The 15,723-nt window shown below is 41.6% G+C and overlaps 1 protein-coding gene across 5 annotated transcripts in view; it reads right to left on the bottom strand.

Moving 5' to 3' along the window:
- LOC139755299 (uncharacterized) overlaps positions 1-15,723 on the bottom strand; it is a 151,755-nt gene that overhangs the window by 57,838 nt on the left and 78,194 nt on the right. For all 5 annotated transcript variants that reach the window (XM_071673412.1, XM_071673414.1, XM_071673411.1 and 2 more), the window contains one exon: positions 6,786-6,881. In XM_071673412.1, coding sequence (XP_071529513.1) covers positions 6,786-6,881 — 96 coding nt within the window. The remainder of the gene's footprint in view (positions 1-6,785; positions 6,882-15,723) is intronic.

The raw sequence follows: 15,723 nt of genomic DNA, 5'->3' as shown, positions 1-15,723 counted from the left end.
TTTATTTCCACACATCTCTCTTACCCTTACGTTACTCACTCGATCAAACCACCTCACACCACACATTGTCCTCAAACATCTCATTTCCAGCACATCCATCCTCCTGCGCACAACTCTATCCATAGCCCACGCCTCGCAACCATACAACATTGTTGGAACCACTATTCCTTCATACATACCCATTTTTGCTTTCCGAGATAATGTCCTCGACTTCCACACATTCTTCAAGGCCCCCAGAATTTTCGCCCCCTCCCCCACCCTATGATCCACTTCCGCTTCCATGGTTCCATCCGCTGACAGATCCACTCCCAGATATCTAAAACACTTCACTTCCTCCAGTTTTTCTCCATTCAAACTCACCTCCCAATTGACTTGACCCTCAACCCTACTGTACCTAATAACCTTGCTCTTAGTCACATTTACTCTTAACTTTCTTCTTCCACACACTTTACCAAACTCAGTCACCAGCTTCTGCAGTTTCTCACATGAATCAGCCACCAGCGCTGTATCATCAGCGAACAACAACTGACTCACTTCCCAAGCTCTCTCATCCCCAACAGACTTCAAACTTGCCCCTCTTTCCAAAACTCTTGCATTTACCTCCCTAACAACCCCATCCATAAACAAATTAAACAACCATGGAGACATCACACACCCCTGCCGCAAACCTACATTCACTGAGAACCAATCACTTTCCTCTCTTCCTACACGTACACATGCCTTACATCCTCGATAAAAACCCTTACCCTTACGTTATATATATATATATATATTTTTTTTTATCATACTTTGTCGCTGTCTCCCGCGTTTGCGAGGTAGCGCAAGGAAACAGACGAAAGAAATGGCCCAACCCCCCCCTACACATGTATATACATACGTCCACACACGCAAATATATATACCTACACAGCTTTCCATGGTTTACCCTAGACGCTTCACATGCCTTGATTCAATCCACTGACAGCACGTCAACCCCGGTATACCACATCGCTCCAATTCACTCTATTCCTTGCCCTCCTTTCACCCTCCTGCATGTTCAGGCCCCGATCACACAAAATCTTTTTCACTCCATCTTTCCACCTCCAATTTGGTCTCCCTCTTCTCCTCGTTCCCTCCACCTCCGACACATATATCCTCTTGGTCAATCTTTCCTCACTCATTCTCTCCATGTGCCCAAACCACTTCAAAACACCCTCTTCTGCTCTCTCAACCACGCTCTTTTTATTTCCAAACATCTCTCTTACCCTTACGTTACTCACTCGATCAAACCACCTCACACCACACATTGTCCTCAAACATCTCATTTCCAGCACATCCATCCTCCTGCGCACAACTCTATCCATAGCCCACGCCTCGCAACCATACAACATTGTTGGAACCACTATTCCTTCAAACATAGCCATTTTTGCTTTCCGAGATAATGTTCTCGACTTCCACACATTCTTCAAGGCTCCCAGAATTTTCGCCCCCTCCCCCACCCTATGATCCACTTCCGCTTCCATGGTTCCATCCGCTGCCAGATCCACTCCCAGATATCTAAAACACTTCACTTCCTCCAGTTTTTCTCCATTCAAACTCACCTCCCAATTGACTTGACCCTCAACCCTACTGTACCTAATAACCTTGCTCTTATTCACATTTACTCTTAACTTTCTTCTTCCACACACTTTACCAAACTCAGTCACCAGCTTCTGCAGTTTCTCACATGAATCAGCCACCAGCGCTGTGTCATCAGCGAACAACAACTGACTCACTTCCCAAGCTCTCTCATCCCTAACAGACTTCATACTTGCCCCTCTTTCCAAAACTCTTGCATTTACCTCCCTAACAACCCCATCGATAAACAAATTAAACAACCATGGAGACATCACACACCCCTGCCGCAAACCTACATTCACTGAGAACCAATCACTTTCCTCTCTTCCTACACGTACACATGCCTTATTTTTTTTTTTTTTTTTAATACTTTGTCGCTGTCTCCCGCGTTTGCGAGGTAGCGCAAGGAAACAGACGAAAGAAATGGCCCAACCCCCCCCCATACACATGTACATACACACGTCCACACACGCAAATATACATACCTACACAGCTTTCCATGGTTTACCCCAGACGCTTCACATGCCCCGACTCAATCCACTGACAGCATGTCAACCCCTGTATACCACATCGCTCCAATTCACTCTATTCCTTGCCCTCCTTTCACCCTCCTGCATGTTCAGGCCCCGATCACACAAAATCTTTTTCACTCCATCTTTCCACCTCCAATTTGGTCTCCCACTTCTCCTCGTTCCCTCCACCTCCGACACATATATCCTCTTGGTCAATCTTTCCTCACTCATTCTCTCCATGTGCCCAAACCATTTCAAGACACCCTCTTCTGCTCTCTCAACCACGCTCTTTTTATTTCCACACATCTCTCTTACCCTTACGTTACTTACTCGATCAAACCACCTCACACCACACATTTTCCTCAAACATCTCATTTCCAGCACGTCCATCCTCCTGCGCACAACTCTATCCATAGCCCACGCCTCGCAACCATACAACATTGTTGGAACCACTATTCCTTCAAACATAGCCCATTTTTGCTTTCCGAGATAATGTTCTCGACTTCCACACATTTTTCAAGGCTCCCAAAATTTTCGCCCCCTCCCCCACCCTATGATCCACTTCCGCTTCCATGGTTCCATCCGCTGACAGATCCACTCCCAGATATCTAAAACACTTCACTTCCTCCAGTTTTTCTCCATTCAAACTCACCTCCCATGCCTTATATCCTCGATAAAAACTTTTCACTGCTTCTAACAACTTTCCTCCCACACCATATATTCTTAATACCTTCCACAGAGCATCTCTATCAACTCTATCATATGCCTTCTCCAGATCCATAAATGCTACATACAAATCCATTTGCTTTTCTAAGTATTTCTCACATACATTCTTCAAAGCAAACACCTGATCCACACATCCTCTACCACTTCTGAAACCACACTGCTCTTCCCCAATCTGATGCTCTGTACATGCCTTCACCCTCTCAATCAATACCCTCCCATATAATTTACCAGGAATACTCAACAAACTTATACCTCTGTAATTTGAGCACTCACTCTTATCCCCTTTGCCTTTGTAGAATGGAACTATGCATGCATTCCGCCAATCCTCAGGCACCTCACCATGAGTCATACATACATTAAATAACCTTACCAACCAGTCAACAATACAGTCACCCCCTTTTTTAATAAATTCCACTGCAATACCATCCAAACCTGCTGCCTTGCCGGCTTTCATCTTCCGCAAAGCTTTCACTACCTCTTCTCTGTTTACCAAATCATTTTCCCTAACCCTCTAACTTTGCACACCACCTCGACCAAAACACCCTATATCTGCCACTCTATCATCAAACACATTCAACAAACCTTCGAAATACTCACTCCATCTCCTTCTCACATCACCACTACTTGTTATCACCTCCCCATTTGCGCCCTTCACTGAAGTTCCCATTTGCTCCCTTGTCTTACACACTTTATTTACCTCCTTCCAGAACATCTTTTTATTCTCCCTAAAATTTAATGATACTCTCTCACCCCAACTCTCATTTGCCCTTGTTGTTCGCTGATGATACAGCGCTGGTGGCTGATTCATGTGAGAAACTGCAGAAGCTGGTGACTGAGTTTGGTAAAGTGTGTGGAAGAAGAAAGTTAAGAGTAAATGTGAATAAGAGCAAGGTTATTACGTACAGTAGGGTTGAGGGTCAAGTCAATTGGGAGGTGAGTTTGAATGGAGAAAAACTGGAGGAAGTGAAGTGTTTTAGAATTCTGGGAGTGGATCTGGCAGCGGATGGAACCATGGAAGCGGAAGTGGATCATAGGGTGGGGGAGGGGGCGAAAATTCTGGGGGCCTTGAAGAATGTGTGGAAGTCGAGAACATTATCTCGGAAAGCAAAAATGGCTATGTTTGAAGGAATAGTGGTTCCAACAATGTTGTATGGTTGCGAGGCGTGGGCTATGGATAGAGTTGTGCGCAGGAGGATGGATGTGCTGGAAATGAGATGTTTGAGGACAATGTGTGGTGTGAGGTGGTTTGATCGAGTGAGTAACGTAAGGGTAAGAGAGATGTGTGGAAATAAAAAGAGCGTGGTTGAGAGAGCAGAAGAGGGTGTTTTGAAGTGGTTTGGGCACATGGAGAGGATGAGTGAGGAAAGACTGACCAAGAGGATATATGTGTCGGAGGTGGAGGGAGCAAGGAGAAGAGGGAGACCAAATTGGAGGTGGAAAGATGGAGTGAAAAAGATTTTGTGTGATCGGGGCCTGAACATGCAGGAGGGTGAAAGGAGGGCAAGGAATAGAGTGAATTGGAGCGATGTGGTATACCGGGGTTGACGTGCTGTCAGTGGATTGAATCAAGGCATGTGAAGCGTCTGGGGTAAACCATGGAAAGCTGTGTAGGTATGTATATTTGCGTGTGTGGACGTATGTATATACATGTGTATGGGGGGGGTTGGGCCATTTCTTTCGTCTGTTTCCTTGCGCTACCTCGCAAATGCGGGAGACAGTGACAAAGTATAAAAAAAAAAAAAAAAAAAAAAAAAAAATATATATTACTTAGAAAATATTTAGAAAAGCAAATGGATTTGTATGTAGCATTTATGGATCTGGAGAAGGCATATGATAAGAGTTGATAGAGATGCTCTGTGGAAGGTACTAAGAATATACGGTGTGGGAGGCAAGTTGTTAGAAGCAGTGAAAAGTGTTTATCGAGGATGTAAGGCATGTGTACGTGTAGGAAGAGAGGGAAGTGATTGGTTCTCAGTGAATGTAGGTTTGCGGCAGGGGTGTGTGATGTCTCCATGGTTGTTTAATTTGTTTATGGATGGGGTTGTTAGGGAGGTGAATGCAAGAGTTATGGAAAGAAAGGCAAGTATGAAGTCTGTTGTGGATGAGAGAGCTTGGGAAGTGAGTCAGTTGTTGTTCGCTGATGATACAGCACTGGTGGCTGATTCATGTGAGAAACTGCAGAAGCTGGTGACTGAGTTTGGTAAAGTGTGTAAAAGAAGAAAGTTAAGGTGTGTAAAAGAAGAAAGTTAAGAGTAAATGTGAATAAGAGCAAGGTTATTAGGTACAGTAGGGGTGAGGGTCAAGTCAATTGGAAGGTGAGTTTGAGTGGAGAAAAACTGGAGGAAGTGAAGTGTTTTAGATATCTGGGAGTGGATCTGGCAGCGGATGGAACCATGGAAGCAGAAGTGAATCATAGGGTGGGGGAGGGGGCGAAAATTCTGGGAGCCTTGAAGAATGTTTGGAAGTCGAGAACATTATCTCGGAAAGCAAAAATGGGTATGTTTGAAGGAATCGTGGTTCCAACAATGTTGTATGGTTGCGAGGCGTGGGCTATGGATAGAGTTGTGCACAGGAGGGTGGATGTGCTGGAAATGAGATGTTTGAGGACAATGTGTGGTGTGAGGTGGTTTGATCGAGTAAGTGATAATAGGGTAAGAGAGATGTGCAGTAATAAAAAGAGTGTGGTTGAGAGAGCAGAAGAGGGTGTTTTGAAATGGTTTGGTCACATGGAGAGAATGAGTGAGGAGAGGTTGACAAAGAGGATATGTGTCAGAGGTGGAGGGAACAAGAAGTGGGAGACCAAATTGGAGGTGGAAAAATGGAGTGAAAAAGATTTTGAGTGATCGGGGCCTGAACATGCAGGCGGGTGAAAGGCGTGCAATGAATAGAGTAAATTGGAACTATGTGGTATACCGGGGTCGACGTGCTGTCAATGGATTGAACCAGGGCATGTGAAGTGTCTGGGATAAACCATGGAAAGTTCTGTGGGGCCTGGATGTGAAAAGGGAGCTGTGGTATCAGTGCATTATTACATGACAGCTAGAGACTGAGTGTGAATGAATGGGGCCTTTGTTGTCTTTTCCTAGTGCTACCTCGCACACATGAGGGGGGAGGGCGTTGTTATTCCATGTGTGGCGAGGTGGCGATGGGAATAAATAAGGGCAGAAAGTATGAATTATGTACATGTGTATATATGTATATGTCTGTGTGTGTATATATAAGTATACATTGAGATGTATAGGTATGTATATTTGCGTGTGTGGACGTGTATGTATATACATGTGTATGTGGGTGGGTTGGGCCATTCTTTCGTCTGTTTCCTTGCGCTACCTCGCTAACGCGGGAGACAGCAACAAAGCAAAATAAATGAAATAAAATAAATATAAATAAATTTAAAAACACCCATACTCGTACATATACATACACATACATATTCACATATATACTTATTTATACTTGTTTGCCTCCAATCCATATCTGGAGCAACCCTGCCTCACAGGAAACAGCATCGCTACCCCCTGCTTCAGACTTGCTGTCATGTGTAATGCACCAAAACCACAGCTCCAAAAACATAAACATAAATAAATGAAATATGCTCTTAAACATTCACTCCAGGCCCCATTTTCTATTTATAACTTTTGGAACATATGGAAGTAAATATCTTGGTCAGACAGTGACATTCAGGAAGTAATGACTAAGTTTTCTACCATCTATAAAGAATCAAAAAAATATTAAAGTTTTCTGTATGCAAGTTGGGTTGGGATCACTAATGAAAAGAATGGGAAATTTTTTTCATTATACAATACCTAATACATGAAATACAAGTAACTGCCCTATAACGTTATCCCAAAAAGACATTTCACAACATGTACTTATAAGCCAGTTTACAGGAGATAATAGAGAAAAAGTTTACTTTCTTTAAAACCATAGCATGAAACTAACATATCCTTACCTTAAAATAGACTTCAACTCCATATATCAGAAAGAAGACAACTACTATGAAAAGCAAGACAGCATAGCAGCCATTGAACACATGGGTCAAAAAACTCTGCAAATAAATAAAAATGTACAGTAATGCAATAAGTTATAAATCTTAAAAGAGTAAGATACACTTCCTTGGAACTCATATGGGCCTTATAACATTCAAAATAACCAAATATTACTATGAATGAATGATCATGACTTATAGCACAGCTTCCCAAAACTTTTAAGTCTATGACATGATTAAGTATATTGTTGGCCAGGGGTGCATATAGTAAACTGAACAATCTCATTTGTTCATGGTGGAAAACCATGGGAGATTCAAGGTTTGGCCTTTCTCAAACTGATGGTACTAATCTCTGACCACATCCAGTCTACAGACTAGTTGATGATTTATCATATAATCTTAAATTTGCACTGTCCTCCAAAAAGGAGCTATATTCCAGTTTTCTGTGTATCATCTTTCCCTTTACCTTTAACTTCTTTCAATCTCACTTCTTATGCGAAGCTTTCACCATCTCTTCTTTTCTCACCAAACCATACTCCATGACTCTTACTTTGCATACCAACCCGACCCAAACACCAAAACATCTCATTCACCTTAAACTTTACTGGTACTTGCTGAACCCAAATCTTATTTGCCCTCTTTTTCAACACTTGCACCTTCCTATTGACCTCCTCCCACTTTCTCTTACACCTCACCTAATCATTTGCACACCTTCCCTATAAGTACTGCCTGTATAGCTCTCTTTTCTCTTTCACCAGAAACTTCACTTTTTCTTCCCACCAAATCATCAACTTTCTAATCTGCCCTCTCCTACCTTACACATGCTCCATGCATCTCCTGCATATGCCAACACTGCTTCCCTAATTATCTCCCTTCCTCACCCACTCCCCTAGCATCATTTACTCTCATCTTTTGCCATTCTACACTCAGCCTCTCCTGATATATCTTTACAAGTCTCTTTTCCAAGCCCACTTGTTCTCGCTACTCTCTTCTCACCCATATGTTTCCTCTTTTCTCAAAACCTCTACAAATTTTCATCCTCACCTCCACAAGGAAATAGAAAGACATCCTACTAGCTGCCCCTCTCAGCACATTCACATCTTAAAGTCTCTCTTTTACATGCCTATCAATCAGTACGTTATCCAATAATTCCTACAGTGTGTTTCCTTCTTCTCAAATCAGCTATTCCCAATCACCAGTCCATTTTCAGCAAACAACTCTACAAGCCATTCACCATGTCGATTCACATTACTGAATCTCCATGCACCCCAATTTGATAAAAAAATGCATTACTTAACTTTGCATTTAAATCACCCATCAGCAATACCAAGTATCTTGAACCAAAACTGCTGACACACTTACTCAGCTGCTCTCAACACACTTGCCTCTCAGGATCCTTCTTATGGCCAAGTGCATAAGCACAAATAATCACTCACTTCCATATTTACCCACATCAATCTGCAGCTTGCTTCCTCACACTCTTTTACACACTCCCATAACTGCTCCAGCAGTAGTGCTACCCCTTCCTCAGCTCATGCCCTTTTACCAATCCCTGACTTTACTCCTAAGACATTTCCAAACAACTTTCCCCTTTACCCAAACATATAAGACCTCTAGGAATCAAGGTGACTTACATTAAGGAATACACAAAGGATAACAACATAATCCGAATCAAATATGTTAAAAATTTGGCTTAACAAAACAGTGGAAGATGAAACAACCCTAGAACTATGTGAAACATTCAGAGCAGATCAATCTATACTCCAACAAGGGGGTTTGGCAATAAATTCAGAGAAGATCAAACCAAACTCCAACAAAGGGGTTTGGCAATATATGTCCATTACAGGCAAGAAGGAAAACAGAAATAAAGATGAGTCACAATAACTGTGAATGAACTTTAGATCATCCCTGCCATAAAAACAATAAACTTAGCATCATAAAAACCACTGAGAAAAAGCTAAAGAATTTCAGTATGATTTCAACAAAATATGAAGAGTAACCAGATCCAATAATGATATAGGCTTGTGACTTTAACATCCATTTTACTGAATGTGGAGTAGATTATGGATATGGATACAATTAAGAAGGAAAGAAAAATGGATCAGCAGATGAATGAGAACAGCTCCAGGTGCTAATAACTTTTTATGAATCATTCAGCCTTGTACATGTAAGCCACAAAAGGGAGCAATAAAATAATTTTTACCTTCACGAATGACATGACACTTTTTTCAGAAATAGCAGCAAATACAAATCATAAAAATCACCACAGCCTATAAAATGAAAATGAATGAATGTAAACAAGATACAGCAACAGAGGGTAACAATAGGATGAGTGACAAATTTTTACCAGAACAAATCAGTCTAGAAAGTGATCACAGAGGATTCTAAACACAAATTGAAATGAGACCTTTAAAGAGAATAACCTAGTTACAAACATACAGTATAATGTGAGAGGCTAGGCCACATAATCGCTGAGCAGATACCAAAGAAAATGAAACCAAGCACAAAATGGAAATTATCTAAAGAAAAAAAGGATGAATAGAAGATGGGCAAGGAAAAATGAAGAAAAGGACTGCAATGAAGTATGTATCTATATCTCTGACACCTGTTCCCTGTGGAAACTCCCTTGAAAGGGTAATCAGGGAAAAAGTCTCCATAATTGGTGAATTATGGTGCCACTTTTTAGCCTGTAGTGCCTCACTCTTAACATACAACTGGCAAAGGGCAACTCTAGTGTAGTGTTTTCACAGGCTCCTACCTAATGTTTCCACCAACTATTATTCCCCAGTGCGTCTCCCTAATGTTCCAACCTACTACTTCTACCCAACATTCCTACCTACTATTTTCATTTACTGCTCCGACTATTCTGCCAAAAGCCAGGACTAGTGCATAGCACTCACCTCAGTAAAATCTGGCTATGAAGAATGAGTTTTGTGAGTTAAGTGTTGTCAAGTGTTATGCGTGACAAAGAGAGACTGTGTCAGAATGCCAGCGATCCACATATAGTTAAGGCAGAAAGAAAAGACAGCTACCTGGGTCAAAGGAGTACAAACTTGATGACCACTGAAGTGCTGGCTCACTAAGCAGCAGTCAATGACCCTCCTGATACCCAGGCTGGTGGTACTGGTAATATATCTCCCTGGTCAGTGACTGCCTACCAACTACTACCTATAGCAATGAAATCAGAAAAATAAAAGAAGTGGATGACAAAATATGAAGACAGTAATAATAAAATCTCATTGAAAATAACAGAAAATGAATGAAGAAGGTCATATAGGCCCTGGAAAATATCTGAAATACTATTCACATACATGAGCAAAACAAAAAACGACAAAAGAGATTGGACCCTCAAGGTAGGAGATAAATATGTAAATGACATCAAGGAAACTTGCTGAATGATGAGTGAATCTACATTGATATTCAGCTCAAAAAGTAAGGAAAAAAATGAATGATGAACTTTCTAACCTGTACGATGAAAATGATTTCATAGATATTGAAATAATGCTATAACGAAAGCAGTTTATCAGCTCAAGAAAAAATTTGGTTCTAGGACCAGATGGAACCCCTCCCATATTCCCCCAAAAGACAAAAACAGCAATAGCAAAACTAACAGTTATGACTGAGGCATAGTCTGGATAAAATAAAAATTGCAAGTATTCACTAACTGGATATGAAACACCATTATAAATAACATGATCCAAGCTGATACCTAAATAATACAGACCAGTTACCTTAGACTTTGCATGTAATAAGTTTTTGACTGATGTACACACATACATTACTACATCTAATCAAGAATAGTTAGATAGTGTCTGCAAAAAACCTCATCTGCCTTCTTCATACATTTTCAAAGGTGAGGTCATACTTTGTCATCTCTCTTTTGGCCCTCATTACCTTCTCCCTTTTCTTTGGCCTAGATTACAATATGCAGGTGTCCAGGCATGGAACTGGCCAGGTTCCTGAAATATTCTAGGTCCAAGTCTTGGGTCCATAGGAGTCTTGATCTCTGGGATGAAATCAAGCACCGATGAGGTGCTGGAGGAAGCAGCTGCCTGATTGTCTGTTCTGTGAGCCCAGTTTTCCAATAAATCTCATGTGTATCCACATTTTCTTGTTTCCAGATGAGAATCTGGGCTTTCTCCTCCTTAGAAAGGTATGAGCTAACCATTTTGAAGCACAGGTGGAAGAAATACAGTGCCCAAAGCAAAATTCCCAAATTGAAGTGGCAGCCAGGAAGAATAAAGAAAGAACATCCTTCTGTTGAGATAGCCATAGGCATATTGAGGCTAGATGCAGGAGCTCACACCTTCATAAACACTGATGGCCAGATGTATAATGATTTCATCCTGAGAGCATCATATGCCTGTACCCACAATAAACCTTCATCTTGCATTGCCTTTGAAAATATTATTCTTTTTTGGGACGATGTTTTCTGCAGACAATGAATGAAGACCAACATGGAATTGTGTAAACAAACCCAATTATTGTCTCATAACAATGGCATATATGAAAGATTTATACAAGGACAAAGAACAGACACTACTTGGCTCTGCAAAAGCATTTGACAAAGTAAACCACAGATTATTGCAAGAGAAAATAGTCAAACAAAATACTATGGGTAAGATATAAAGATGGATTAAAGAGTTTCTGACCTAAAGTTTATATTGACGGCAAACAGAACCATATCTGTGAAAGCAGATGTCCTATCTAGAGTACCACATGGAATGATATTAGCCTTAATGTTTTGGGAGTGAAGTCCGGGGTTGATGAGAGGACAAGAGCAAGGGAACGAGTAGCACTACTCCTGAAAAAGGAGTGGTAGGAGTATGTGATAAGAGTGAAATAAAGTAAACTCTAGATTGATATTGGTAAAATTGAAAGTGGATGGAGAGAGATGAGTGATTATTGGTGCCTATGCACCTGGGCATGAGAAGAAAGATCATGAGAGGCAAGTGTTTTTGGAGCAGCTGAGCGAGTGAGTTAGTAATTTTGATGCACGAGACCAGGTTATAGTGATGGGTGATTTGAATGCAAAGGTGAGTAATGTGGCAGTTGAGGGAATAATTGGTATACATGGAGTGTTCAGTGTTGTAAATGTAAATGGTGAAGAGATTGTAGATTTGTGTGCTCAAAAAGGACTGGTGACTGAGAATACCTGGTTTAAAAAGAGAGATATACATAAGTATATGTATGTAAGTAGGAGAGAAGGCCAGAGAGCGTTACTGGATTATGTGTTAACTGATAGGTGCGCGAAAGAGAGACTACTGAATGTTAATAAGCTGAGAGGTGCAACTGGAGGGATGTCTGATCATTATCTTGTGGAGGCGAAGGTGAAGATTTGTAGAGGTTTTCAGAAAAGAAGAGAGAATGTTGGGGTGAAGAGAGCGGTGAAAGTAAGTGAGCTTGGGAAGGAGACTTGTGTGAGGAAGCACCAGGAGAAACTGAGTGCAAAATGGAAAAAGGTGAGAGCAAAGGATGTAAGGGGAGTCGGGGAGGAATGGGATGTATTTAGGGAAGCAGTGATGGCTTATGCAAAAGATGCTTGTGGCATGAGAAGCGTGGGAAGTGGGCAGATAAGAAAGGGTAGTGAGTGGTGGGATGAAGATGTAAGATTATTAGTGAAAGAGATGAGAGAGGCATTTGGATGAGTTTTGCAGGGAAATAGTGCAAATGACTGGGAGATGTATGAAAGAAAAAGGCAGGTCAAAAGAAAGCTGCAAGAGGTGAAAAAGAGGGCAAATGAGAGATGGGGTGAGAGAATATCATTAAATTTTAGGTAAAATAAAAAGATGTTTTGGAAGGAGGTAAACAAAGTGCATAGGACAAGAGAACAAATGGAAACATCGGTGAAGGGGGCTAATGGGGAGGTAATAACAAGTAGTAGTGATGTGAGGAGATGAAGTGAGTATTTTGAAGGTTTGTTGAATGTGTTAGATGATAGAGTGGCAGATACAGAGTGTTTTGGTCAAGGTGGTGTGCGAAGTGAGAGAGTTAGAAAGAATGATTTGGTAAACAGAGAAGACGTAGTAAAAGCTTTGCGGAAGATGAACGCCGGCAAGGAAGCAGGTTTCGATGGTATTGCAGTCGAATTCATTATAAAAGGGGGTGGCTGCTGTTGACTGGTTGGTAAGGATACTTAATGTATGTATAACTCATGGTGAGGTTCCTGAGGATTGGCAGAATGCATGCATAGTGCTGTTGTACAAAGGCAAAGGGGATAAAGGTGAGTGCTCAAATTACAGAGGTATAAATTTGCCGAGTATTCCTGGGAAATTATATGGGAGGGTATTGATTGAGAGGGTGAAAGCATGTACAGAGCATCAGATTGGGGAAGAGCAGTGTGGTTTCATATGTGGTAGAGGATGTGTGCAACAGGTGTTTGCTTTGAAGAATGTATGTGAGAAATACTTGGAAAAACAGATGGTTATGTATGTAGCATTTATGTATCTGGAGAAAGCATATGATAGATAGAGTTTAGAGATGCTCTATGGATTGTATTAAGAGCATATGGTGTGGGAGGAAAGTTGCTAGACGCAGTGAAAAGTTTTTTATTGAGGATGTAAGTCACATGTATGAGTAGGAAGAAAGGAAAGTGACTGGTTCTCAGTGAATGTTGGCTTGCGGCAGGGGTGCATAATGTCTCCATGGTTGTTTGATTTGTTTATGGATGGGGTTGTTAGGAAGGTGAATGCAAGAGTTTTGGAGAGAGGGGCAACTATGCAGTCTGTTGCGGATGAGAGGGCTTGGTAAGTGAGTCAATTGTTGTTCACTGACGATACAGCGCTAGTGGCCGATTTGGGTGAGAAACTGCAGAAGCTGGTGACTGACTTTGGTAAAGTGTGTGAAAGTAGAAAACTGACAGTAAATGTGAACAAGAGCAAGGTTATTAGGTACAGTAGGGTTGAGGGACAAGTCAACTGGGAGGTAAGTCTGAATGGAGAAAAACTGGAGGAAGGGATATGTTTTAGACATATGGGAGTGGATTTGGCAGCGGATGGAACCATGGAAGCGGAAGTGAGTCACACGGTGGGGTTGGGGGTGAAAGTTCTGGGAGCGTTGAAAAATGTGTGGAAGGCAAGAACATTATCTCGAAAAGGAAAAATGGGTATGTTTGAAGGAAAAGTGGTTCCGACAATGTTATATGGTTGCAAGGTGTGGGCTATAGACAGTAATGTGGATGAGAGTGGATGTGTTGGAAATGAGATGTTTGAGGACAATATGTGGTGTGAGGTGGTTTGATCAAGTAAGTTATGAAAGGGTAAGAGAGATGTGTGGTAATAAAAAGTGTGTGGTTGTGAGAGCAGAAGAGGATGTTTTGAAATGGTTTGGTCACCTGAAGAGAATGAGTGAGGAAAGATTGACAAAGAGGATATATGTCAGAGGTGGAGGGAATGAGGAGAAATGGGAGACTAAATTGGAGGTGGAAAGATGGAGTGAAAAAGATTTTGAGTGATCAGGGCCTGGACATGCAGGAGGGTGAAAGGCGTGCAAGGAATAGAGTGAACTGGAACAATGTGGTATACCGGGGACCAACGTGCTGTCAATGGATTGAACCAGGGCATGTGAAGCGTCTGGGTTAAACCATGGAAAGTTTTGTAGGGCCTGGATAAGGGAAGGGAGCTGTGCATTATACACGACAGCTAGAGACTGAATATGAACAAATATGGCCTTTGTTGTCTTTACCTAGAACTACCTTGCGCGCATGTGAGGGGAAGGGGTTGTCATTTCATATGTGGCAGGGTGGTGACGGGAATAATGCAAATGAGTGGGAGATGTATAAAAGAAAGAGGCAGGAGGTCAAGAGAAAGGTGCAAGGGGTGAAAAAGAGGGCAAATGAGAGTTGGGGTGAGAGAGTATCATTAAATTTTAGGGAGAATAAAAAGATGTTTTGGAAGGAGGTAAATAAAGTGCATAAGACATGGGAACAAATGGGAACTTCAGTGAAGGGGGCTAATGGGGAAGTGATAACAAGTAGTGGTGATGTGAGGAGATGGAAAGTGTATTTTGAAGGTTTGTTGAATGTGTTAGATGATAGAGTGGTAGATATAGGGTGTTTTGGTCGAGGTGGTGTGCAAAGTGAGAGGGTTAGGAAAAATGATTTGGTAAACAGAGAAGAGGTAGTAAAAGCTTTGCGGAAGATGAAAGCCGGCAAGGCAGCGGGTTTGGATGGTATTGCAGTGGAATTTATTGAAAAAGGGGGTGACTGTATTGTTGACAGGTTGGTAAGGTTATTTAATGTACGTATGATTCATGGTGAGGTGCCTGAGGAATGGCAGAATGCTTGCATGGTGCCACTGTACAAAGGCAAAGGGGATAAGAGTGAGTGCTCAAATTACAGAGGTATAAGTTTGTTGAGTATTCCTGGGAAATTATATGGGAGGGTATTGATTGAGAGAGTGAAGGCATGTACAGAGCATCAGACTGGGGAAGAGCAGTGAGGTTTCAGAAGTGGTAGAGGATGTGTGGATCAGGTGTTTGCTTTGAAGAATGTATGTGAGAAATACTTAGAAAAGCAAATGGATTTGTATGTAGCATTTATGGATCTGGAGAAGGCATATGATAAGAGTTGATAGAGATGCTCTGTGGAAGATATTAAGAATATATGGTGTGGGAGGTAAGTTGTTAGAAGCAGTGAAAAGTTTTTATCAAGGATGTAAGGCATGTGTACTTGTAGGAAGAGAGGAAAGTGATTGGTTCTCAGTAAATGTAGGTTTGCAGCAGGGTTGTGTAATGTCTCCATGGTTGTTTAATTTGTTTATGGATGGGGTTGTTAGGGAGGTGAATGCAAGAGTTTTGGAAAGAGGGGCAAGTATGCAGTCTGTTGTGGATGAGAGAGCTTGGGAAGTGGGTCAGTTGTTGTTCGCTGATGATACAACGTTGGTGGCTGATTCATGTGAGAAAC

This window comes from Panulirus ornatus, chromosome 19 (genome assembly GCF_036320965.1).
Source record: "Panulirus ornatus isolate Po-2019 chromosome 19, ASM3632096v1, whole genome shotgun sequence".
Lineage (NCBI taxonomy): Eukaryota > Metazoa > Arthropoda > Malacostraca > Decapoda > Palinuridae > Panulirus > Panulirus ornatus.
Note: the sequence above shows the minus strand (reverse complement) of the source record. Positions and strands in the feature narration are given on the sequence as shown.